The sequence below is a fragment of the Sitophilus oryzae genome, unplaced genomic scaffold (assembly GCF_002938485.1).
Source record: "Sitophilus oryzae breed Bouriz unplaced genomic scaffold, Soryzae_2.0 scaffold_177_pilon_pilon, whole genome shotgun sequence".
NCBI classification, from domain to species: Eukaryota; Metazoa; Arthropoda; class Insecta; order Coleoptera; family Curculionidae; genus Sitophilus; species Sitophilus oryzae.
Genome location: NW_022146479.1, coordinates 9469325 through 9495562, shown reverse-complemented (window position 1 = coordinate 9495562; position 26238 = coordinate 9469325). Strand labels below are relative to the sequence as shown.

General features: G+C 30.8%; 1 protein-coding gene across 4 annotated transcripts in view; it reads right to left on the bottom strand.

The window, feature by feature from the left end:
* LOC115882566 (rho GTPase-activating protein 7) overlaps positions 1–26238 on the bottom strand; it is a 65829-nt gene that overhangs the window by 22199 nt on the left and 17392 nt on the right. The window contains exon 1 of one of the 4 annotated variants that reach the window (XM_030900739.1): positions 2432–2888. The exons of 2 other annotated variants lie outside the window; for them this stretch is intronic. In XM_030900739.1, the coding sequence (XP_030756599.1) occupies positions 2432–2489 (58 nt within the window). In that variant the 5' untranslated portion in view covers positions 2490–2888. Of the gene's footprint in view, positions 1–2431; positions 2889–26238 lie in introns of those variants that run through there. One more of the 4 variants, XM_030900740.1, reaches the window with a different exon arrangement.

Below are 26238 nucleotides of genomic sequence, written 5' to 3'. Positions count from 1 at the left end.
GTCACTTAAGGATTTTATATATTAGTAAGATATAGATTGCGAGCATGAACATAAACGAAAACTAACCATAAAGATAACGTATGATCGAATAAAAAGGCGTCAGCGATGGCTATGAAATGAAGATCGCTGTCATTTTATATGTAAAATTATATGGGAAATGTCATCGATCGTCGTTTCCAAGCCAACTGGACGCCATTTTTTTTTGATCATACGGTAGAATTCACAATGTAAATTCCATCTCATTAAGTAACATATAGGAAATGAAATATTCTATTAACACATTTGCTGGTTGTGTGTACAATAATGTACATGCCTCTGTAATTCCCACGTTTGATAAAATTCTTCGTGTCCCGCAACAGGCTCTAATTGTCACTCACAATTAAATGGCTCAATTATATCAGCATTTTTTTCTCCATAGTTGGACGAAACATTTCCTAAGGCTAGTTTACGACGACTTAATTAAGAAATTTATGCAAAGTGTGCCATGGTTCTCTAAGAAAAAAAGCAGAAAGTATCAAATTTAGTGGTTTAAAAATAGTGATAGATTTTGATGATTAGTTGATAGAAGTTGTTATTAACTATTTGTAATTCAATAAAATATGAGGTCATAAAATCCAATTTTCTGGTACAACGACGCACTCTAAGGGTGTAAATATTCTTAACCTGCGTAAAATTTCCTACAATCGCTACATTTTTGAAAATTTTACTGCTTTGTTTACTATATTTCTTCATGTTCTAAAAATATGTCAAAAATTGTCAATTTTTCAACTTTTTTCCATACATATAGCCCAGAAAATTGGCGATTTTTGCCAAGTTACCAATTTTGATAAAACTAAAAGACATAAAACAGGAAAGTGTAGTCCATTCTGGCTTTATAAGTACAGCATTAGTTGTAGGTAAAGTTTTAACCATCATAAAAAAATCCTCAAAATCAAGGTTTCCAAAAATCAAATTTCTTACAAAACCAAAGTATTCAAGCCTTAAAAAGATTATATATACTCTGTTTTTTTTCTCAGGTAAGATTTCGACAGACGATGACAGAAAAAAAGCAGATGACGTCCCATACCAATCTATTTATTTTACTAAAAAAAGTTTCTAATAATTTTTAAGTTAACTATGGATGGGTTTAAATATAAATTCGTCATGCGTCGTCACTTGTTGTTTTTAACCAGTTTCATTGGTTTATTTCAAAAATGACAGATCGTATTTCAATTTTAGTGGTTTGACGGAACGATGAACGACAAACGGACGCCGATGCGTATGAACTCGCCTTTAGATTTTTGACGTTTGTCAAAGTCTTGCCAAATTATAGGTTATAATATTGTGACAACTTTTGTCAAATACCCTGCGTTTTGGAAGATGATGCATTTTGATTCGTGTTATTTCGTGTGTTTTGTGTCTTTTGAAGTCAAGTGGAGGAAAAATCGAGTGAAAATTAACTGTAGAACCCAGATCACAGTTTATGGTTAATACTCGCTGCCCAGGCAGAAAGTCTTATACAGATACACCAATAAAGTTACTATCAATAAAGTTTGTATACCATCTCGTCGTAGATAAGTGCATCTCGAATATGATAGAAGGACCATACTAAACACATACTAAAAACTGGAGTAGCTGTAAAATATCGACATCACACGATAGGTAAATAATGAATTTTAGTACTGCAGAAAAATAATGTCAAAAGGTACTGGTTTAAAAAAATTAAGATTAAAGTTAATTAATCAACCTGTGAGGTATAAAATTTGGTGTTATTATTAATAAAATAGTTTGTTTTATTTATGTTATTTTATTTATTCCTGCGGAATATTACAAATTTGTATTTGTACACAAGTTATATTGATAAATATAATCATAAATGCGGGTAGTTTCATAAAGCTTGAAAGTAAATAATAGTTCTTTTTTATAATTTTTTGGTATGTAATGTCTTCTTCTTGTTTGTTTTGTATTAACACATACCGTTTTTATTAAATAAAATAACTCGATTACATTTTTTCAGTTTTATACAGTTTTTTTCACAATATTTTGAAGTTACTTGTCAGTCAAATTTTAAATACATATATTAATTTCCTGCTATGCATTCCAGTTGTACCAACTTATTTCTTTGTAAAATAAAATAAACTACTTTGAAATTAAAATGACAGACACATCTATCACTGTCAAGGATCTTCTCGTTGGACAGACTATACTCTAAATCTACATAAGATTTCTTACAAATTCTGAAATTTTCAAAACTTTATGACCATCTTTACTACTTTTTTAATAAGTTTGAAAACATGAAAAGTATTGATCAATTTTTCGACTTTTTTCCATACATATTTATGAGTATAATAAATATTGGCAATTTTGAAGTTTGATTAAATTACTGTCATTTACTTATTATAAGGAGTCAAAAATGACCAATTTTTCGACGTTTTTCCATTCATATACTCACGAAAATTATATGTGAATCCGCCCATAAAACTGTAAACTTTTTCGACTTTTTCCACCATTCTAGAGATTTTGGTCACCTTGTTGATTGTTTAATAAGGCTAAAAGAATCCGGACTATTATGCCAATTAAATGCCCTTTCAACATCTCACGGTTTAACTGATTTCATTGTCTGTTATTCGATCAACAAGATGGTCAGACCACCTACCAAAAAAAGTCTAACGGAACGCTTCATTCAATTTAGCGTGTAATATTTAACAACATCCAGTTGGCCGGTTTTCACGTTGGTGACGTGATACCAATACAAAAATCGTTTTTTAAGCGATCTGTTTAAACATACCGACATTCTTTCGCATCGATTTATTGACAAAAAAATTTAGCGTCAAAAATATTCTTATTTAAATGTGACGCGACAGAAACCGTCTCTTTTTGATCACTACACGTTTTAAATAATTCGAAAATTCTATTGTACACTAAAAACTATCAAAGGCACCTTTAATTATTTTCTAGACATCAGAGATAAGACGATACACAAATAAATATATTTCCAAATAATTGCTATTAATCTTCTAATTTTCAGATAGTTTTTATCAAATGCATTTCAAACTAATTCGTACTTTCTGTAGTATTATGTTACTGATTAAATACTTTTAATGGCAACATTGACGCCAGAAAAATATGAAGTATGTCTACTTCATTATCTAGAAATATCGGTAAATATGATTGTAAACATACAGAATATTCCGTTATTAAGGAGCTAAACCCAGTTTGATTATAAAAATATATAAAGAAATTGTTTGTATAATCAAAAAGGAAACAGCAAAACACACATGAAAAAGTATCAAAGCTATGGATAAATCAAGGTTTTCACGAACTAGCTTATACCATTTTACGAAAAAAAAAATAAAATTGACTACTCTACTTGACTCAACTCAGATGCAACATCATAATCCCTGATTTTCAATGAATAAGTATTAAGGATTTAATTAGGAGTAATAATTTTCCTGCTACGTATACATTAAAAAAAGTAATTATACTAAAATGATGTCAAACACTAAAAATAGCAGATATTCTCAGGTTTTATCTCATTTATTTACAAATTACTATATAACTATTGTAATTTTTGTAATAATTGTACATGAGATAAGTATATGAACTAATAATCTGTGTCTCTGATATGATATACATATATCATAACAAGGGTGGTGTTCTAAAAATGTATTAATTAATAACTATTAAGAACTATTCTATAGGTAAAGATTTTGACACTGTTGTGCATGATAGAAAATAAACTTCTATTCGCGTCATGCATTTCTTAATTTGGCAATAGTGGTTATAAAGTTTCTGTAAATTAACAGGAAATTGTTATTGGTAAATTAATGTGGTTTCACTGTTATTTTAATACATATTTGAGAGAATTACATTCAAAAAAGTTATGTGTAATATTAAAAGGACGCAGTTGACGATTACTGTGATTGTAACATGGGGAAATATCAAATAAATGAATATTGGTGGTTGACAATGGCAAACAATGGTAATATTTCATGAAATAGTCTTGATAAAATTGCTTTTTTTGCAAATACGTCGATTTTTATTTCCGAAAGAACAATAGCGATGATAAAAACTAAAACAATATATTCACGGAGTTTTGTTATCAGCCATTCTTATCCATCTGCATATGTTATGTTATTATCAATCCAATGATCATTGGGAAACGTACCTTACGTTTAATAAGCGTTTCCAGGAACGTTTAAATAACGAGTGACCCACAAAATCGGTAACACCAATAAAAATTCACATTAGTCTTTGAAGTAATAGTTGTTTCTACATACGGTAGGGCACGTTTTAATCATTTCTAATAACTCTAACTAATCAGAATTATGCGCTTTGCAAGAATGCCAGATATGTACAGACAGTTTCGTTTTAATGTTTAGTCCATGTATACCAGTGGCGTAACTTGAAGACGATAAAGATTTTTTGCAACTTGAAAAACCCAAAAATAGGATCCATATGACAGTAGTAGTTGTGCATGAATAGATGAAACTATGACAAAAATATTTGTATTTGCATAAATATGTATTTTCTATTTTCTGGCTTTTGGTGTTATTTTACGTAAATTTATTGGTATTGTAGTATGGTGAACATGTGTATATTTTCTTAATTTGAATATACCTACTCATTTTATATTACTTAACAAGTCAATTGAAAATTTGTTGCTTATTTTTGAGCAAATACGTTTTCGTAATACATGCTAGTTACTAGCGATAGTTTATCAATGGGACTGTATTTTTTTGTGGTACCGTTACCGACGAGAAATTATGAAATAGGTGAGTCAAGGATATCTGAAACACTATCGCAATATGACTTTCTGGTTTTGAATAGTTTCGTCAAAATGCTCCCATCGAATAGTGAGAAATAAATAATGAGTAATTTGTAGTGAGCGAATGTCTTCGAAGAAAACCATCCTACAGCTGAAAATTGCTAATTGCGCTATTTAAAATTCTAATTCTGTATTGTTTTGACCTCAAATTTTAATCCATATATTGTAAGTGCCCGTAATTAAGTCATTGTAAGTGAATATGGCATATTACTCATACAAATTTTGTTTGTGTTCGTATACGAATGAATAAGTAATTGGTTCTCTTTAATCGGCCTTTTTTCTCTCTTCTCGTTTCAATGCTATATACTGGGTGTTGCCGGGGTAAGTAAGTAACGCAAAAACAATAACAAAAAATGCGTATTAATCATTTAAGTTTCTTAGAATTTCGTTGGAACATTTTTATTCAAATTTATGTAGTTTAGTAATGTCTATATACCGTTGTCGCTGCTATATAGTATCAAAGTGAACAGGCTAGATATGATTCAATTTAAAAGTGCGATGAGGTAAAATAATGAGTAGAATATAGAATGAATCGAAAGGGATTAATCACCGCGACCTTAAAGATCTAGTGTGTCCCTCTTTCTTGAGTTATAACTCATCATGAATGGGGATCTTCCTGTTGTAGGAAGGGCAGAATATTTCCTATCCTTCTCTTTAACAAGGATGGAGGATCTGTCCCTATTTTCTCCACCTCTTTAACATAGTCTCTCCTTGGATTTGAGCCCAGTTCCTATTTGAGTACCTGATCATGAGCCTCATCCCTCGAGGTGATGACTCGCCAACTCGATGTACTTACATTGGAATTCTGGCAAAGCTGGCGATACACCGCAAGCAAGGTTAGTCGATCAACTTCTATAGAGCCACGCATGTAGAAGTACGGGAGAAGAGAATACAATGGGATGCTCCCCTGGTGCTCCAAGGCTGAGACCAGTAGAGGAAAGTCTTTTATCTAGCCACGCATCCCTTTGACCTGGTCCAGCCAGAAGGAATTAGCCCTAGCACGTGACTAGGAGCTTCCCCACAAACAACAACGTCTCGCATATCATAGAGGCAGAAAATAATGAGTAAACATTTATATATTTTACCTCATCACTCTTTTATATTTCTGAGCAAAACACTGAGTATACATTTATGGATTTTACTTCATTGAAAGTTTGTAAAACTAGTTATATGGACTTAAGTCTGCTGGATAAATTATATTGCCGCAACCCTGTTCATTTCAGTTATTGTATTGCGACCTCTACATGTTAACGGGGACACGAAAAGAAGCAAAAAAGCAGTAACGATAAACAGTGGAGGAGTTAAAAATGATATTAATATTAATAATAAGCGAGATGAGTGATATGGCCCCACCCTAAAAGAGTCGCAAAACACACAAACAGACCGAACGACATTGATTGATGCTGTTTTTAAATGATAAAACCCTTTTAAGTCCCACTTCCCCGTCGTTTAAATTTACACATACGGACTTATATAATAATTTAACAGCAATGTCGTTAATCTGGCTATTTTCGCTTTTTGCGGCTTAAGTCCCAACGAGATTATTAATGGACTTTATTAAAGAAACTTATATTTCTTACGCCTTATAGCATAATGTCGTCTAGTTTTTTTGCGAAAGTTTTGTTATTTCTTTTTTTGTGGTAACTTACAAAGATCTACAAATACAGGGCCGCTCTTCTACTTGGAACAGATTAATAAAATTAAAAGATCTTTCTTTTTTAAAGATTCTTCAGTTTTTTCATTCTATTATATTTTTTCTCATCCCCTTTTTATTATGCTTGTGAAAAATTGTGAAATTCATTTTGAATGTTGAATACCAAAAAACAATATTTCAAATATTTCAAAACACTGAACAATTTAAAAAAAAACATGCTTCTGGCAACATTCACATTTTACCACATAATAAAAAACAATAATAAACTTCTATTTTTGAACTAAATATAGAACGGAGCTATGCATAAATCAATAAAATTTCTCAATTTTTCAGATTAAAATACCTGAAAGTGCCATAAAAATAGCACCGATAGTATGCCTCTAATTCCTGAAATACAAATTACTTCCGTTATGTTCGTTGAACTAAGTCGTAGTTTTTTTCGAACTGATATAGATCAAAACCATGGCCCGTTCTACTCTAAACGTCATTATCAAATTCTTTTAAGCGTTATATCATGGTCCGTGATAATTATAGAAAATTACATGTTAGATACAAAAATGCCCTGTATAATTATGCGTTGAAATTAGGGAGGATAAGGTTTTCATAGGCAACGTGCATATTTTATTCAGAGAAATCATATCAAAGTAATGTACAACGAGTTATTAGATAGAAAAAACATCCGAATAAATAACACAACACTGGAAATAGTAAAAGAGTATATTATACGAGTATATTACGAGTATACAATAAAGAGGTACACAATAGATCTTTAAGGTCACGGGGATTAATACCATTAATACCACCCCCTCCAATCCCCTCTGACTCATTCTACAATCTACAACACACAGCTCAGGATCAACAGAAATCGACAGAAGAATTACGTTAGCATCATAGTAAGAAAACATTCGACCAATGTGTACTACCAGTCATGGACCTATACATGTGAAACCTGGACACTAAAAACGAACAGAAGACCCAGATAATTATGTCATTCACAGAATCAAATCCCACTAGTGGTAATCGGCAGAATACCTGGCAAGAAGAACGGACAACAGATGGACCACAAAAATTATAGCATCCCACGATGAATTAAGAGACCTAGAAGAAGACCAACCCTAGGAAATTAGCAGGGATATCTTGGACTCGCATAATCCAACAATAGAAAACAATGGGTCCAACTACAGGAAGAATATCTAAATATTTAAGGGAGGCTACACCACAATAATTGGAAATGGTTGAATAAACTAGAAATGAAACAATTTCTAAAAGAATTTGGTAACCACATATTTTTATCTTCAATTGATTGAAGTCTAATGTCTATTGAAGCTTATGATAGTAAATTATTTGTTCATTGTCAAAATGTTGATTAAGTAATATTATATTCTTTATTAGTTTATAATTTTTTGAAGAGTTAAATGATACAGGTCAAATACAGCTTGATCCCAATGTTATCAGCACATTCCTTTCAACATTTACTTATTATATTCTACGATAATTGTGTATATACAACTAAAAATAGTTGTTAATAGTGTTTTTTAATTTCAACTTAAAATATCTTAATAAAATTATGTAAATTTAAGCTGGATTTTGAACTTGCATCTGAAAAAAAACATCTCTACTTGTAATAATTAAATTGTAATGATGATATGGTTGGGCGTAACAGGACTGTATTTAAATGAGCCAGAAGTTAATGACATTTTCAACACCCAAACCCAAATCGATATACATACGTAGCGGACGCGTGGGAAAAAGTAATTTTAATTAGAATCACATCAACTGTACGCATCTACGAGGAAGATCGATACGGAAAATACCGAGAAGATGCAGCAGCGGAAATAGCCTGGGTTAAAAAAGCAGATGCAGAACACATGTGGGTCAACAATTTAAATAGACCAAATCGGTACATGCAATGGACGGGAACGTTTTAGGCTTGGAATTATGAATCGCATAGAAATCTTTTTGATTACATTTCAAATATTAATTTTCTTCATTCACTTTACACTCCGAGCCCTAATCCATCCAGCTTAGATAAACCGAACAACACATTTATTTAGGCTTAGTTTTGTACCTAAAGTTGCTTAAAGTTTAATCTTTACTTTAAAACATTTTTTAGACTTTAGAGTAAATTAGACTTCTATTATCTGTTCTTTTTTCTACAAGAGTGTTAGTTAATAACTGGTGGCGTAAAAAAAACTATGTTTTCTTCTCTTTGCTGTGCCTAAATATCTTTTCTGTCAATCTTTCGAATAACAACAATCTACTATTAGAGACGTCAGTTAAGTTTGGTCAGAACAAAAGCGGTCTAAGTTTTTAAAATTCTAAAAAGAGCCATGTGATACCTCCCTATATATTTTCTACGCCTATTTCGTTGAAGACCATGGTTTCGTATTACCCTTGTTTAAAAAATTCATATACAAGGGTATTACCAATTCTATTTAAAAAAAACTTAAAAGAGGTTCAATCCAGTGTCAGCTTGGGAATTATATCAACATTATTTTGCTAATTTTGGATTCTAGTATACCCTAAAGTACCGCCACAGGTTTAATTTACCAAATAGAAACATTACAGGAATTTGTTTAAAAAAATTAATTAAAATATGAGGGTATTGCATTTAATATTAACCTAGTATAGTAATGCACGATTATAAAACTACATGCAGGACACGCAGTAATTATTTTTATTTAATGACATAAACATACATGTGTCTCTCCTGATATAACAGCGGTTGTTATTAATAAAAAGCGGTCGAAACATTACAACAATCGAGTCTTTTCTTTAAACAATAGCAGTAGTCTCTATAAAATAAGCCAGTAATCCTTCCCCACGCTTTGGCATATTTATAAATATTAAAGATTCATTTATTTTCTAACTCCGAACTGCTGTAACAATTTTTTTAGGAAAGCCGTACATAATTTGATAATTAACTTCAAGAATTCGTCATTAAATGCAACGTAGTGTAAATAAACATCTTTCAGCCAACTTGAAAAACAATATTTCCAACCATATGTTGTGTATGTCCTATTATTTTTTTTCTTTCTTCACACGCAGCATGGCTCTTGGTTCTTCCTTACTTGTGATGTACGAGGCCTTTGTCAATATACGTATTTTTTCACAACACTATGTATTTCAGAGTGCACAATGGAATCCTGTCATTTTTATTATTTCGCAGCCATTATTTTTTTATACAATGGAGAAATTTTTCTTTTGGTCATTAATAAACGTTATACGTTTACTCTGTGTAAAATAAAATGCAAAATATTGCTAAGAGATTTAAGACATATAGTTATTTAAATTTTATCATGATGTATTTAATTAAAAAAATTGTATGGTGCTCTATGTCCGCATTTTTGAAGTGAAACTTCTCACTAACAGCTATTCCACTATTCCACTAACAGCTTCTCTTCGAGCTCCATCTACATTTCGAGTTTCAGCCCCACAGTGGCGCATCTAGAGATTGAGCCTGGGAGGGGTAGTGTGAATATTCAAAAAAGTACTAAATTTGAATTAAATTTTTGCTGGAAGGTATTGTAACTATGGAAAAAACCTACTTGGATTGGTTTGGATATTCTGTTTTAATTTGTATTATTAACTTTTTTGTAACAATTTTATTTTATACCAAATTTTTTCTTATTAATTAATTTCTTTCTGGGAGGGGTAATTACACCCATTACCCCTTCCGTATATACGCCCCTGTATAGGGCTTGTTTCTCTCTACAATTTCCTGTTTCACAATGTACCGTTTGTGTCCAGGAAGGGTTCATAGTTTCATAGTTTCGTCGAAAGAAATCAGTACATGTATATTATTTCGTATATTTTTCATTTTATTGATTTTATGGAAAGCACTGTTCATTTAAATGTTGTATCCCATATTAAGCCGCGTATAAATATGCCGAGGCAAGTACGAGACAAACCCGAAACGAGTATGAAACGAGGCTATAGCAAATTCTTTCCAAAAGGCGTACTAATATGCCGAGACGAGGACGAGACGAGTCAACCTCAAGCGGAATTCGTCATATTATAGCCTCGAGCCGAGCGATTTAGCCTCGAGCAGAGTCCCTGCCCAGTCGAACGGCGTTGTCTCGCGGCTATCCATTTTCAGTGGAGCCTTTGGCGAACCCACAAAATTCTTCATAGGGCTGTGCGATACTGAGGCAGTATCGATATTTTGGTATCGGTTGTATTGAATATAAAGTATCGATACTTTAAAATATTGATAAATATATTAAAGTATTATTCGATACCATTCAATATTTTAAAAAATTAATTAATAAATTTAAGTATAATGTGTTTTTTAATTGGATTAGGATCGAAAAAAATCAACAGAAGTCCTTTGTTTTAAATTTGTCGACGTTTCGCAAAATTTATTTGCATCTTCAGGACACTACAAAGTTAAGAGAGCAAAATACAATCAAAAAATTTTAAAAATTTAACAAACAACTTAAAACACATATCAGTGGAATTCCACACATACACAATTGGTAAAACTACCCTAATGTTAACAATTAAATAAAATATATGTATATGTTATAAACTTAAGATCGCTTGTAAATAAAAATAATAAGGGATAGGGCCAGAATATAATCAGGATATTTTCTTATTCGCATTTAACGAAAAAAATCGACGATGGTGGCACTGTTTTATACAAAAAACTACCCGGATCAGAACTAAATCAGTCATCAAACGATCTCAAATTACTAAAAGCACTTGGAAGAAAATGATAAAACACTTAACCTAGGGTTGGCAACTTTGAAAATAAAAAATAGGGGCGAGAGGATAAAAAAAGGCACAGGCGAAACATTTTTGAAACGTCGCTCAAATGTCGAGAATTTACCAAAAAGTTATATAAACGGTATGCGATAAATATTTAAAATACACAAAAATATTTATACTCAAAACTTATAAAATAAAGCAAACCATTGTCAACAAAACTTTTTTTCAAGACATAAACTAACAGTAAGTAAACATAAAATTACATAAAAGACACAGATTAACAATTCTTTAAAGCATTGTGGCGATAAACGAATATTTTTTAGATTTTGAAGTTGGTATGTAACAAAGTTTTCAATACGTGACAGAAAAGAGGACAATCAGATCAAAAAGAGGACTGTTTCTGGAATAGAGGACGGTTGGGAACCCTATTTTAACCCCCTGTAGCTACGAACCAAAGCAGAATTGGATTGGTTGATATAAAAAATAAATCTTATTTTTACGTGAGGAACTTCCCCACGAGAGATGAAACATGTTTTTTAAAACACCCTGTATATGTTTGTTTAATTTCAAAATAGGTAAAAAAACAAGCTAGATAAATTAAAGGAATTCATGATAAATTTAAATTATATTCGAACTGTTTACATAAAAAAAAACTGGAGAACGCCGACTACCAGAGATAACGGCCTGGAGATAACGGCACGGCAGCGGCGGCGGCGGAGCCTTCTGACAGTACCGTTTTTTTTGAGTCTTTAATTATTTTATTCAATAATATATTTTGTATGTGGTTTGTATATCTATAAAATTTTTAAATAGAGTAACAGCGCTTTCAGATGGAGCGGACCGTACGCGCACAGCGTCCGCACGGTTGTTTTTTCAAGATAGCTCATCCGGAACTTCCTCCGGCGGGAACTTTATTATTTTCATATTTGCCATAAATTAAGTTTCTTAGTAGTCTGGATAGTTCAAATTTCTGGATTTTTCTATATCGAATCGTTCCTTTCTTTGTCGATTCCCTTTATTTATGAGAGTACCGTAAGGAACTTCTGAGAGCATGGCCACCTTTTTCAACACACTCGATTTGCCTCTCTTATCTTCTATGTATCCTATATGTAAAGAAGCTTGTTTTACATCTTTAATTCCGTTCAGCAGAAATAGCGCATAATTTACGTTTGAGTCGTTAATAACTCGACGAAAAGTTCATTACGTTTATTCATTTTTCATAAAATTTTCATGTTTTTATAAAAGAAATCACTAATAAATCTTTGTACATGAGATTTACCTACTTTGGCTAACTTACCTATACTATTTTAGAGAAGACAAAATTGCATCTTTCTAGTTAGGATGCATTATTAACATTATTACAAATAAAGGAAAGAATATTTCTTTTTATATAAAAATGGGATGTGGAATCCGAGCCCCTTGAGACTCGAGGCAATTGTTCCGCGGAGCCGCGGTGTATACGCCACTGGTTAAATAGACGCCCCAATCCTTATGATGGTTCGCCAAAGGCTCCGGAAAAAACGGAGACAACGCCGTCCGGCTGGGTATAGGCTCGGCTCGAAGCTCAGACCCCGTCCCAATATGACGAGTCAACCTCAAATCCGCTTGAGGTTGACTCGTCTCGGGTGTCTCTCGCACTCGTCTCGACATATTTATACGCAGCTTTATAGGGCTTGCTTTTCTCTACAATTTCCTGTCTCACAATGTACCGTTTGTGTCGGGGAAGGGATCATAGTTTCATAGTTGTCGATTTTCGAAAGAAATCAGTACATGTATATTCTTTGGCATATTTTTCATTTTATTGATTTCATGGAAAGCACTGTTCATTAAAGTGTTGTATCCTATGTTATAGGGGTTGTTTCTCTCTACAATTTCCTGTCTCACAATGTACCGTTTGTGTCCGGGAAGGGTTCAGATAGTTTCATAGTTGTCGATTTTCGAAAGAAATAATTAAAATAAATTAATTTCTTTCTGGGAGGGGTAATTACCCCCATTACCCCTCCCGTATATGCGCCCCTGCAGCCTCATAGCTCACATAGGGCCCGAGTTAGACGCTCCAAAGACCCATATCATCTTCCTCATTGGCTTACCACTTTTTCTATCGTTACCACTTTTCGTGACGCGTGTCGTGACGTTAGCTCGTCGTGTCACGGCTTTGAATTTTTACTCCCATCGCGCGTAAAGAAGTTTCACTTCAGTAAATATATTAAATGACTAAACCAATTCAATACACCGATGTTTGCAAAATAAATATTTTTACAAGTCCGGTAAATAAAAGAATTAAAAGATTTGTTTGTCCAAACAAGTGTTAACATTTCCAAATAAAAAAATCATTGAGTATATATTGAATATGATATTTACCTGTAAGTACCCCACGCTATATCATTAAACATTTTTTTTGCGTAAGACGTGTTAAGAAAATAAATAAGTATTCAACACGATATTTGATTTGAGTGGTTCTTGATATGACAACAATGACTTCAACTTTAATCTTTAAATTTAATGATGAACATATTGTTACTTGTAGACATTATAAAAACATGTTTTTTTTTAATTTCATATAGGCAATAAAAGAAAGAAATAAATAATGATGTGTGTGTGTGTGTGTGTGTGCTGGCTGTATTAGATCATAGCAATCAAAACGTTAATGTGAACAAATTGTGCCCTCTTCTATTCGAATAAAATAAATCCCTCCGATCCTTTCTAAAATATTCAGGCGTTCGTGTTTCATCTTGGTTTATTGTTAATAAATATAACGAATCATCTTAAAGGAAGAAGAGGAAGAATTTTGAGTACCTGGGACCACATTATATTCTTATGGGATTATTAGATGGTATTTTTCTTAAGCTACTTAACAATAGGCAGACATGGGTACCAGTCTACATATGTGTTTTGTGGTAATATATGCATGAACCTTGAACCTCAGCGATGTGGGTGCAGCCTGTGAGACGTTTTAGTTTTCTTTTGATTTGATATTCGAAAAGAGAACAGTTCACTGATATCGTCTGCGATGTTACAATTTATTTATTTTCTTCGACATTTATTTTATCTTCTAATCAAAATTATAGTGGTTTAAATGTATATTACTAATTTTTTAGTGTTGATTATACATATTTATTATTAGATTATACATTATTATATTTATATAGGGCATTTTATTCCTTGGCAATGTGGCAATAGTAAAAAAAATATACGTTTACTTCAACTGACTAAGTCTTTTAAAAATTTATTATTTTTGCATAGTTTCATAAAATAATATAATTTTACAAAATTGTTTAGAGATATTTAATGATTATAATCAAACGAATATTTTCACAATTGCGTGTCAACAAATGTAATTTAAACCATAATTACAATTTTTGTAGTAAAATTTCATATTTTACTTTCATCTTCACGAAAATCAAGGCTATAGTTGTATTTTATATATAAAAACAGCAGGTAAATTCCAATGTGTATGCTAGCCATTAATCTTATATCATACAGGTGAAACATTTCTATACACACCAGGATTAAGACGGAATATTGTCTTGACTTGAGAACTGCAGTCAGTTTTGTAGACGGTCTTAGACGGAGCTTAGACGTTTCTAGGCGGGTAGACCGAGCTTTACAATTTTTTTTCGGTCTATCCATATTATCTTTTATTTACCTAGAAACACTTTAAAGTATTTGGCAAATCTTTTAATTGTACAAATATTTAATCATAAAAACTATCATAATTGCAAAAAACTAGTAAACAGTTCAGAGATATCATTTTTTTTTCGTTATTTTCCAAAATGGTTTTAAAATTATCAAGTATAATGGTTATAATTCCGTTGTAATTTAATAAAATATAAAAACAAATCTATTTTAAGTAAAAAAACTAGTGGTTGATATAAAATAAATTGAAGTAAAATTTTCCGTATGACTTTAATAAACAATTAAGGTAACCGTGCTGTTGTCAGCAACAAAACGAGGAGACCATAGAAATAATTTTGATATTACATCAACCATAACTGATCAGCCAGGTGTTTCGAGTTGATATATTAATTCAACAAGCCAAATGGTGTCTTTATTTGTCATAAGCGATCGATCAAATTACAAATTAGTGAAGTCACTAAATGTTCTGTTTCTCTGTGAGCCTTTTATTAATTATGGGTTGATTCATAAAAGCTTGATAAATTAGAAACTGCAATACTAAACTTTAAAATGGAATTTTTTAGTCAGTGAAGATTAGGGATTGCATTACCGGCTTATCGTTTTACGGGTAAATCATTTTCAAATACCGGTAACTGCGGTAACCATTAAAAAATAAATATACAGTATTAGAAGAAGCAGTAAGTTAGAAGCCAGAAGCTAAAATTAATGAATAAAAGTTGATTTATTCCGGGCAAATTCGGCAAAGAATTTAAAGTCCTCCTATTCTGGGTGCCAGCACTGCCAGCCCACCAAGAACTAGAAGGTAATGAAAAAGCAAACGATCTGGCTTGAAAAGGAGCGAACACTCCCCTCTAATTGGACCAGAACCGTTCTGCTTTCCAAGTGGAAACCATCCTGAAGCGCAACTCAAGAACCTGGAAGACTCCATTCGTAACCTGGAATGGGAATCCTTCAACGGTGTAAGACACGCAGTCAATTTCTCAGAACTTACAACAGAGAAAAATCAGTAAGAACAATTTTCGGATTGTCAAGGGGTTTTAACAGGACACTGCCTCCTCAATGAACTCCTCAGTAGATTGAAACTAAGAAACAACGGCGAATGCAGATTTTCTGAGGAAAATGGGGAAACACCAGAACACTCATCACTGAGTGCGCCGAGACGACAACCATTCGTGTCATAAACTTTTACTTACTGTCTTTTGTCAAAGCTCTGAGACTGTATGGTGAGCTATAACTCGTTATAACTCAAGAAAAGGGGACACACAATAGATTTGTAAGGTCGCGGTGGTTAACCCCCATTCCCAACATTCTACATTCTTCTTCTATTCTAGTTCCTTCAGGATTGGCAGGAATTCTGTTGTCAATAACCGAAAATATGTTACTTTCAATAAAAAAAGCCAACCAAGCTTAACCAGCTGTAAAATATGAATATGTAACATCTATGGTTATTACCCAAACCTTGAAAATAAAAATGCAATATATTCAGCAAGAAGGGATTAGAGGAAATATTTGAAAATGCTGGTTTAATTTGATAAAGGTGGCTTTAATATTTTAATTTTTTTTTCCGCTAGTTCTGATTACTGGTAAATTGAAGAGTCGATAAATTTGCAATCCCTAGTAAAAAAATTACCTATTTTTTTTGAATTATTTTTATGATTAATGAATTCTGCGTTTCGAATAAGCTTCAGGAGAGACTCTAGGCCTATCTCAAGATACCGTTGTATCTTGAACGTGTTTCCAACAGCGATAGGATAAAGAAAATAAATAGTATTAGAAAATAATTTGAATTTTATGAGTCGTTTGTACGATTAACAAAGTGTATGCATGATTGGAATAAGACGTCGTGACACAAAACTATTGTTAATAATAATAGAAAAGATACGACCAAAATCCTTTTGCCATTACGCCAACAATAACAGATAAGCCAGGTGTCTCGAATTGAAACATAAATTCAGTGAACGAAATGCATAACGCTCGTTTGTCATAACTTACGAAATTAATGATGAATTAAGAAAGTTTTTAGAGCAGTTAGTGTTCGTGATACAACGCAATTTGTATCTAAATCCTGACAGTAACATCATTTTTAAGTTGTCAACAAGCAAAATCTTGCGCTCTAATTAATCGCGCAAGAACTCGCGTTTATTTTCAATTATTACCATAATTTTCGTTCCGAGCCTTTATTATTAACTTGTAAAGACTTCATTTTGTTTAACGTACAACCTTTCCCTGTGTGGTCTGCACAATACGATGTTGATTGCTGTACATATTCGAAAACGTGTAAAATTACAGGGCATTATAATAAAAATTGCTAATAACCCATTTTTAAACAAAACAAAAACGAACATGGAGGCTGAGACTTCAAGTGAAAACCAGGCGCATGTTGAAAGAAGTAATTACGTTAATTTCTTCTTGAAATTTTACTTTTTACAGATCGTTGTAAAGAAAAACAACGAAAATGGGAAATATGTATTATTAGATTAATAATTTCCTTAATACAGAAACAAAATAAATTCAACTCGAGATAATTATGAAGGTATACTCTATAATTATAAATAAATATAATAACGTAGGCTGTAGATTTGTACTCTTGATCTTGAGTAGTTGAAAAAAATGAAGATTTAAACACGGTTTAAAACCAATTTTTCATTACAATCAAAATTACGTTTTATTTACCTTTGTAATAGTTCTCATATTATTTATTAGCCATTGTTTTTAGATTACAAAACGAAAATACAGCAATTGTTTGTTGATATAACAAAGTGATATTCTCGTTGTGACCACACAATCAGTATAAACAATATTTTTAGTAAAACCTAGCGTCGCCTTTAAAATCTATCTTTACAAATTTATCGTGGAAGACTACTTTAAAGTTATTTGTCTGTTGAATGACTTCCTGTCGCCTGACTAAGTACTTAATGGCTTATCTCCTTACCATTTTTACCTAAATCTATTTATTTTTAAAGCACAGGTTGTCTACAAAGTTCGTGACACTGATCAGGCTCATTCTCAAATAACGTTTTTTCCAATACCTAAATTTGACGCCATCTATATCAAAAGGGCAAATAAAATATTTTGAGTTATTTTTTTTACATTTTATTTTAAATCGCTCAAAAAACAAAGGTTCATTTAATCGAATTGCTCACGAAAGCAAAGTAGATAAGCTTTTAAACGTTTATATATTCTAAATCTACATAAAATTTCCTACAAATACTATTACTTTCATAATTTTTTTACTATGTTTACTCTGTTTCTAAGATCTTTGAATTCTTCTGATGCTGAAATTTTCATAATTCTATAAGCATGTTTGCTATACTTTTTAGAGCTCTGAAAACATACAAAAAATGCCAATTGTCGATTTTCGTCATATCACCAATTTTGTTGAAACTGCTGTTATATTAATTATACATTATTAATTAAAAAGTGTAGAACATAATAAGCCATTGCGGTTTTACAAAAACATCAACCATCATCAAAACTAGCGGAAAAACAAGGACCCAAATAATTAATTTTCTCACAATAGGCCAGGCACTGAAGCTTCCAAAGATTCATATATTCTAAATCTACATAAAATTTCCTATGAATTCTGTAATTTTTGTAATTTTATGACCATGTTTTCTATGTCTCTTAGTGCTCTAAAAATATGTCCAAAAATGACCAGTTTTTCGACATTTTTCCATACATATTCATGAAAACAATGATTTTGGACAAGATTTTTTGGTGAAACTACTGTTATTTACTAATTAGAAGGCGTAGAATACGAAAATATAAGCCATTGTGGGTTTGCAGTTATGGTTTTAGAAGAATGCATAGTTTTAACCATCATTAAAAATAATTTAGAAACAACAATGGAATTATTTACGGAACCCAAGATTTTAAGGTGTTAAAAAATTATATAATCTCAATTTACATAAAATTTCTTACAAATTGTGTTAATCCCATAATTTGAGCATGTTTAGTATTTTTGTAAGAACCCTAAAAACATGTCAAAATATGGTTAAACATTTTAATGAAACAAGTTTAACCAAAAACTATTCCAAAGTTGCAATATACACAAATCCTTTTTCTGGCTTTATTTATATTTTTTTAATTAGATATTAATATTCAACCTAGATTGTTTTTAAAAGATAGGAAAAATAATTTCGTGCTGCAATGCCAAATTCATTTGGCAAATAATCCAAACCAGACACTCTCGAACTATTATACCATGGCGTTTTCATGCGAGTGGTAATAAAATATCAAATTTATTGAAAGGAATTATACTTTGATATATCAACCTGTCAAAATTACTGTTATTCTCACACAAAAGTGGAAAAATAACGCACGCTCTTTGCGTCCCAGTATTAAAACAAATTGTTGCTGATAATTCTAAATCATTGGATAATGCATGTAAAATGGTATTCATTTATGACGTTTAGAAGTGGTATAAATCCTCTGCGAAGAAATATAAGATATAAATTTACGTCATAGTATATTTTCGCTACGTATTTTTTACATTTCCATATTAAGCATACAGCTAACATCATTTATTCGTCATTAATTATTCTTTGTGTTTAAGCCACGTTGTAAAAAGCTCACATATAAAAATTATAACTTTATTAAACAAACAACATTTCTAATTAACACACAATGCTATTTTGTTTTTAATAAATTTAAACTAATTTTATGTAGCTACTAATTAAATTAGTGATATATAACATTATATTTATACAGGGTGGTCCAAATTGTATTCGGGAAATTTCTGCAGCATATTCTACAAATAAAAATAATAAAAAGATTTCGTATGTAAAAAAACTATGTCCTAAATTGCTTCGTTTTGGAGATACCAAGGGCGTAGATAAGGGGGGGGTACTGGGGGACAGTACCCCCCCTGACGCTTGACGAGATACGAGAATTGAAATAGTCATTGACTATGAAGGGATTTTTTTTAATTAATATCCGACATATAAGAACACTTTGTATGCTTTTAATTATGTTGATTTATCGTTTATAATATGTTCGACCTAATTAAAAGCATACAAAGTGTTCTTATTGGCCAGGACAGATTAGTGGGGTTAACTCTAATCAATATCCATAAAGATATTGAAATAAATGTTGATGCTGTCATTGATAGGTTTTCCAAACAGCGTACTAGAAAACTTGATTTTGTTTTGTAGTTTTATTTATAGTTTATAGTTTTTATAGTTTTTTTTTGATAGTTTAGAGTTTTTTATTTATAGTTTATAGAAAATTAACTAATAAACGTCGTTGTTTCATTTTTGTTTAATTTATTTACAAATCTATATATTTTAATTTTTGTGTTATGTTTTTATATCTTTCTGAAGACAAAAAAATCGCCGTCGTTTTAATTCGACAAAAAAATTCCGACGGTGATTTTTTTGCGACTTAATCATAGTACCACCCCCATAGCATACACCTATCTACGCCCCTGGGAGATACAGGGCGTAGAAGTTTCATTTTTCATTCTTTTTCTAAGGTCGATATTTGGATGAAAATTGATGTCTGGGTGATTTTTTACATGAAAAATTTGGGGATGTCAATATGACTTCTACTACGTTTTTTAACTGACTTGAGGAGTAATAACTTTTCATCTGTACCTGTATAAAACTACTGGGTAAAAAATTATATACTTTCGTATTTTTTAACGTAAAGAATGTCCCTTGGTAAAAATCGCTACAAGCAAAAGTTTTCAAGATATTTGGAATGGAACTAGTCAATACATGTCATTATTGACAAAAAAAGGTCAATAGGTTATATAAGGTTAGTATACTTTGACACCAGAAACACGTCTATGGTTTTTTTTGGCGAAAAAAAATCTCTGAAAATTTGAAATTTTTAAAAATTTTAAGTTAAAAACATAATATCTTGATAATATGATAACATACGTTTTAGATTAAATTTACATGAAAAAAAATCCAGAAAGGATCTACCGGATTTTCAAATTTTAACAAAAAAATGTATTTTTTCAAAAATTTTCAAAGTAGAATAAGTCGGTTATTTTGGAGTTATTTGAAAAACTGTAAAGAGAAAATATGGTTCTTTTATCGAGATTTACCAGCCCTGAAAATATTTGCACGTATTTCAGACTCACCCTGTATAAATGATTAACATATTTTTTTTTATTTATTAACAAGTGAATAAATCCCCCTCATTATAAGAATAATCTTAATCTTATCACATTGATCTCTTTCAATCAATAGTTGTGAATTTTTGTGTATGTACCTAGTTAGTAACCATTAATATTTGTTTCTTGTTTCAGATGGGCTATGGTTCTCCTTTGGTAAGTGGAGTCTTCTTATGAATACAAAAATTAGATTTTTGAAGAAAAAGTAATATGCCAGTTACTACAAATTTCTTTTTTGATATTTTTTGTAAATTATTTGTGTGAGTAATATAAATTCAGAAATATATATTTTACAGTAGGATGTATATAATTTTGTGGTTTTATATCGCTGCCGTTATTTGGTCAGATTTATACAAACTGTGTGCCTCTGTCGCCTTCAAGTACGTTAAAGACGCTCAATGGCATGCATACATAATGATCGCTATTGAGAGGAGAAGACAGTTAAGATCACATTGTTTTTAATGGTGTATTCATTTAAGCATTGAAATCAAGGAAAATATATCTTTTCAGTTGTCCGATTTATGTAAAATGGCATTATTTCTCGGAATATTGAGCCGGATAAATAACTCACAGTTGAACAGTCGTATTCTTTCAATTCTTTCACTTCCAGCTCCATCTTACTGCGCATTAATATTAATAGGGATCTGCTTTTAGTCATAGAAAGTCTCGTAAAGAGGGAAAACCACAAATGATTTCTTTTTCCTGCTAAATAGCTATAGATGTCGATTGTCTGCCGGTCGGCACACATTTTTCTATTAAACGAGAGAATTCTACTGACCATCTACGGCACAGTTACTCTATTTTGCAGCCATTTACTTGTTAAATCTATTAGGAACTTAACCATACCGGGCATAACGTAACAATTTATTTTATTCAAATTACCATATTACATAGCAAACAACATAAATGATAAAAAAAAGTTCTGATTATAAAAAAATAAAACTTCTATTAAGTAGTAAATATCCAGAAAATGTTCTGTTTTAAGGGCTGTAAAGAAATAAAATTTTTCTAAAAAATGGTTTGTACTCTACATAAAATTTGATACAAATGCTAATATTTTTAAAACTGAATGACAATGTTTACTACTAGTTTTAATACTGGATCGTTTTCTACCACATATTAAACGTAAATAATGGCTTTATAATATGTCAACATAGGTAGTAAATTAAATTTACAAGAAAAAAAACAGAAAAGATCCAGTGGTACTCAAAATTTAAACGAAAAATCTTTTTTTTTAATTTTCAAAGTAAAATATCTCAGTTATTTTGGACTTATTTGAAAACGGTAAAGAGAAAATATGTTTCTTTTATCAAGATCTACCAGACCTGAAAATATTTCCACGTATTACTGGTATATTTGAAATCTATATAAATTTTACTACAATTATTGCTGATATATTCTAAATTATAAAATTTTAATTTATTTTTTTTAAGTAATTTTTCAGTATACAGAGTCGCTTTTATGGAAACGGTCGATTATTATTATTAGGTAAAATATAGGAGGTACCGCAAAAAGTGAAATATAAAAGTTATAGGATTTTTAAATATCTATTAGCGAGTAATAAATTTAAGTATACAGGGTCGTTCATAAAGTCGTGGCACATCAAAGTTTCATTTTTTCAAATAGAACCCCCTGTATATTATTACATATTTCAATTCTACCTTCAATTCTAAGCAAAAATCGAAATACACACAATGTACCTCAAAGCAACCGTTTCCGAGTTGTTGACTTTTGAAAATATCACTTAAACAATTCGATTTAATTCATTTCGATGTGTTTGGTTTGATTTAATGATGTTATTCTGCCGAAACTATGATACTGTTGTAATGGGTTTTTAAATTCCTATTAGCTACTCGCAAATTTAAGTATACAGGGTCGGTCATAAAGTTGTGTCACACAAAACTTTTTTTTTTTAAATAAAACCCCCTCTATATATATTATTGCATATTTCAAGTGTTCCTTCAATTTTAAACAATAATCGTAATACACAATGTACAAAATTGACGAAATTGAAATGTTAAACGAAAATTTTGTAATTTCCAGACTTGCTATACTCTCATTTTATACATCTATAAATGCTAACTTGAGAACTAATGTCAAATATTATTAAGTATCACAGTTTAGGCGAAATGGCATCGTTAAAATGAAACTGAATATATCGAAATTAATTAAATCAAATTGTTTAAGTGATATTTTCAAAAGTCAATAACTCGGAAACGGTTGGTATGAGGTACATTGTGTGTATTTCGATTTTTGCTTAGAATTGAAGGAAGGACCGAAATATGCAATAATATGCAGGGGGTTCCATTTAAAAAAATGAAACTTTGATGTGCCACAACTTTATGACCGTCCCTGTATACTTAAATTTATTACCCGCTAATAGATATTTATAAACTCTATAACTTTTATATTTAACTTTTTGTGGTAACTCCTATATTTTACCCAATAATCGACCGTTTCCATACATAAAAGCGACCCTGTATATCTAGCTTCATACGTGGATTTTATGACTACTGACCCTACGTATCGTGTCAGTTTTCACAATCGCGTTTAATATTTATTGCTTTTTACAACCGGTGCTAGCTCCAAGCGAAAGTTACGTCACTAATGTACTCATTATCTAAAGTTCATTCATAAATCGCTAAATGGCGGCCTACGCGTGCAACGAAACCTATATCTTAGAGATCGGGTTCTGTTTCAAACAGATATTATGAATACAAACACATTCAACACAATACAAACACATTCACAGTTTGAAATTCGGTTGTGACACTCCAATTTACATAAAAGAAAATCCACATTATAATAACTTAGAATTCCAAATCTCATAATAAACCCCTCCAACACAGAAATTACGTATGTCTGTAATTGTTATTAACGAAGCAATAAACTTTAGTAGGTACACACTCTCTGCTGTAAACTCGATTGATTATTAAAAAGTTATTAATGAATTTACGTCATTCTTCGATATCTTTTGGGCTTCTATATTAAATGTTCACAAAAGATGATTTTGTCTTGATGTAGGTTGTTGTCAGACATAAAACCGAAGAGGACAAGAACGATTTTACGTCATGAAACGACGCGTGGGATATGTCACGTCATTCTAGATATTTTTATAACTAATAATTTGGATATTCACCTATTTATTTCTATAGATAAGTCAGTATTTATTAAGTTTTGATATTTTTTAGCGCTCCTTTATTATACAAACCACTTTTACAGGAAGCTGGCTCATTTGGTTTGCAAATGTGCGATGGTTGCGTAGTCAAAAATCAAAATCGGACAAGAATAAGTGTACGGGGTGTCTAGAAATAGTGTACCAGTGTGTATAACAACATAAACAAATTTCTTCGTATAATTTTTTCCCTTTTTTTTAGTATGTTTTTACTTTTATATTTTACTTATTTCATGCTTTATTTATTTCTATAGCAGAAATAGGTAACTACTGTTATTTACTAATTATAAAGAAAGCGTGGAATACGAAAATATAGAGATCATTGTAGAGTTTTACAATGGGGAACTTACCTAAAAAATTAAATTAAGTTTTCTTTATTAGAAATTATGGTGAACTGAAAAAATGGACACGTGTTTTTTAATTTTTTCCTAGTCCAATTAATTCGAAAGTTACAAGAGTTATTGTTTTTTAGATGTAGGCATAATTTTAACACTCACCAAAAAGCATTTTGAAACAAGGATTGAAAAAATCGAATTTCTCATCGAATTAAAGAATTTAAGCCCATAAAGGCTATATATTCAAAATTTACATAAAATTTTCTAAAAATACTAAAATTTTCAAAATTACTATTGACTATTTTTCTTAAAGCCCTTAAAAAAAACAGGTAAAAATGTTCAAAAATTAGCAATTTTTCTGCATTTTGCCATACCTATAGTAATGAAAATTGACCGTTTTGGACAAGGCATCGATATTAAAACAAAGGCCATTGTAGCTTTACAATTATGGTTTTTGATTTTTGATGCAGTCATAGTTTTCACCATCATCAAAAATAGTTTCAAAGCAAGTGTTCTATAGATCGAATTTATCTCAGAACAAAATTATTTAGCCTTTAAAGAATTATATCTTCGAATTCTACATAAAATTTGCTGCAAATACTGAACTTCTCAAAATTTTATGACCATATATACCTACTATTTTTCTTGGAGCTGTGAGAATGTGTATATTTTATTTTATTTAATTTGTTTTTTATGTCTATGAAAATAATATAAGAAATATATCATCAGATATTATAATATACTTCAACTTCAAACCTAAACATATTTTTTACAAATTTATAGGTGGAAGAATCCACCTATAAATATTACATATATCTGTAGATATATGTAATATTTTCTAGAGAAAGATATAAAAATAAAGCATAAACTAGTTATAATTTTAGTACAGGAAAGAGGTGAATGAATCTAAATCATCTAATTATATACAAAATATTTTTATTTTGCCAGAAGTTAACTATGTAGGCTTAAATATATTAATATTTGTACAAAAATATTGAGGTCCTTCTAAATAAAAAATCTTGGCACTTATAGAAATTACGATTTTAAACTAATTCGTTACAAAGTGGCATATTTATTACTATCCTTTTTTTCTATTAGCCAAATTTTACTCAAATTCAATAAATCAATTTTATAAAAACAAAGGAAAACTTTGAGGTGTATATGTAAATTTTCCAGTAGTAAAAATAAAGTTTTCAGCTTTTTTTTTCTTCCTGGGATACCTCGACATGAAAACAGATTAATTTTCAACAAGTCACTTCTTCCTGCTTAAGGTAATGCTTCCAGTTTCAGCAGTTTTTACTAGAACTAAGAATGTATTTAAATGCGCGACATACCGCTTAATATTCAAATTTGTATACCGCCATGTGTGTATCTAATTACCTCATAAATTTATTTGCAAAAGACGCTAAGATGATGTCAACTACTGCCTATTATCACTTGTTCATAGTCTAAGAGATATATTCTAACATTAATCTTGGGTGATTTTCTTATTTTACCAGTAAACTTTTAGAGATTTGCACCAAAATTTGTTATTATTACGTGCTTGAGGAAAAATAATCTTAATTTTAGATTGGAACGTACATGCTTATTATTGTTTACCAGGCTATAAATAGTAAACAGTAATTTAGCTTAATATTAATTTGAAGGTCGATATAATTTCAATATATATTACCAAATTAATATATATATTTCGTATACATCATGCTTTTATATATGCACAGTATATACCTATATACAGAACCCCTGAAAAAAACTGTATTCAAATATTCAACAACCATCATCAAAATTCATTATTTCGAC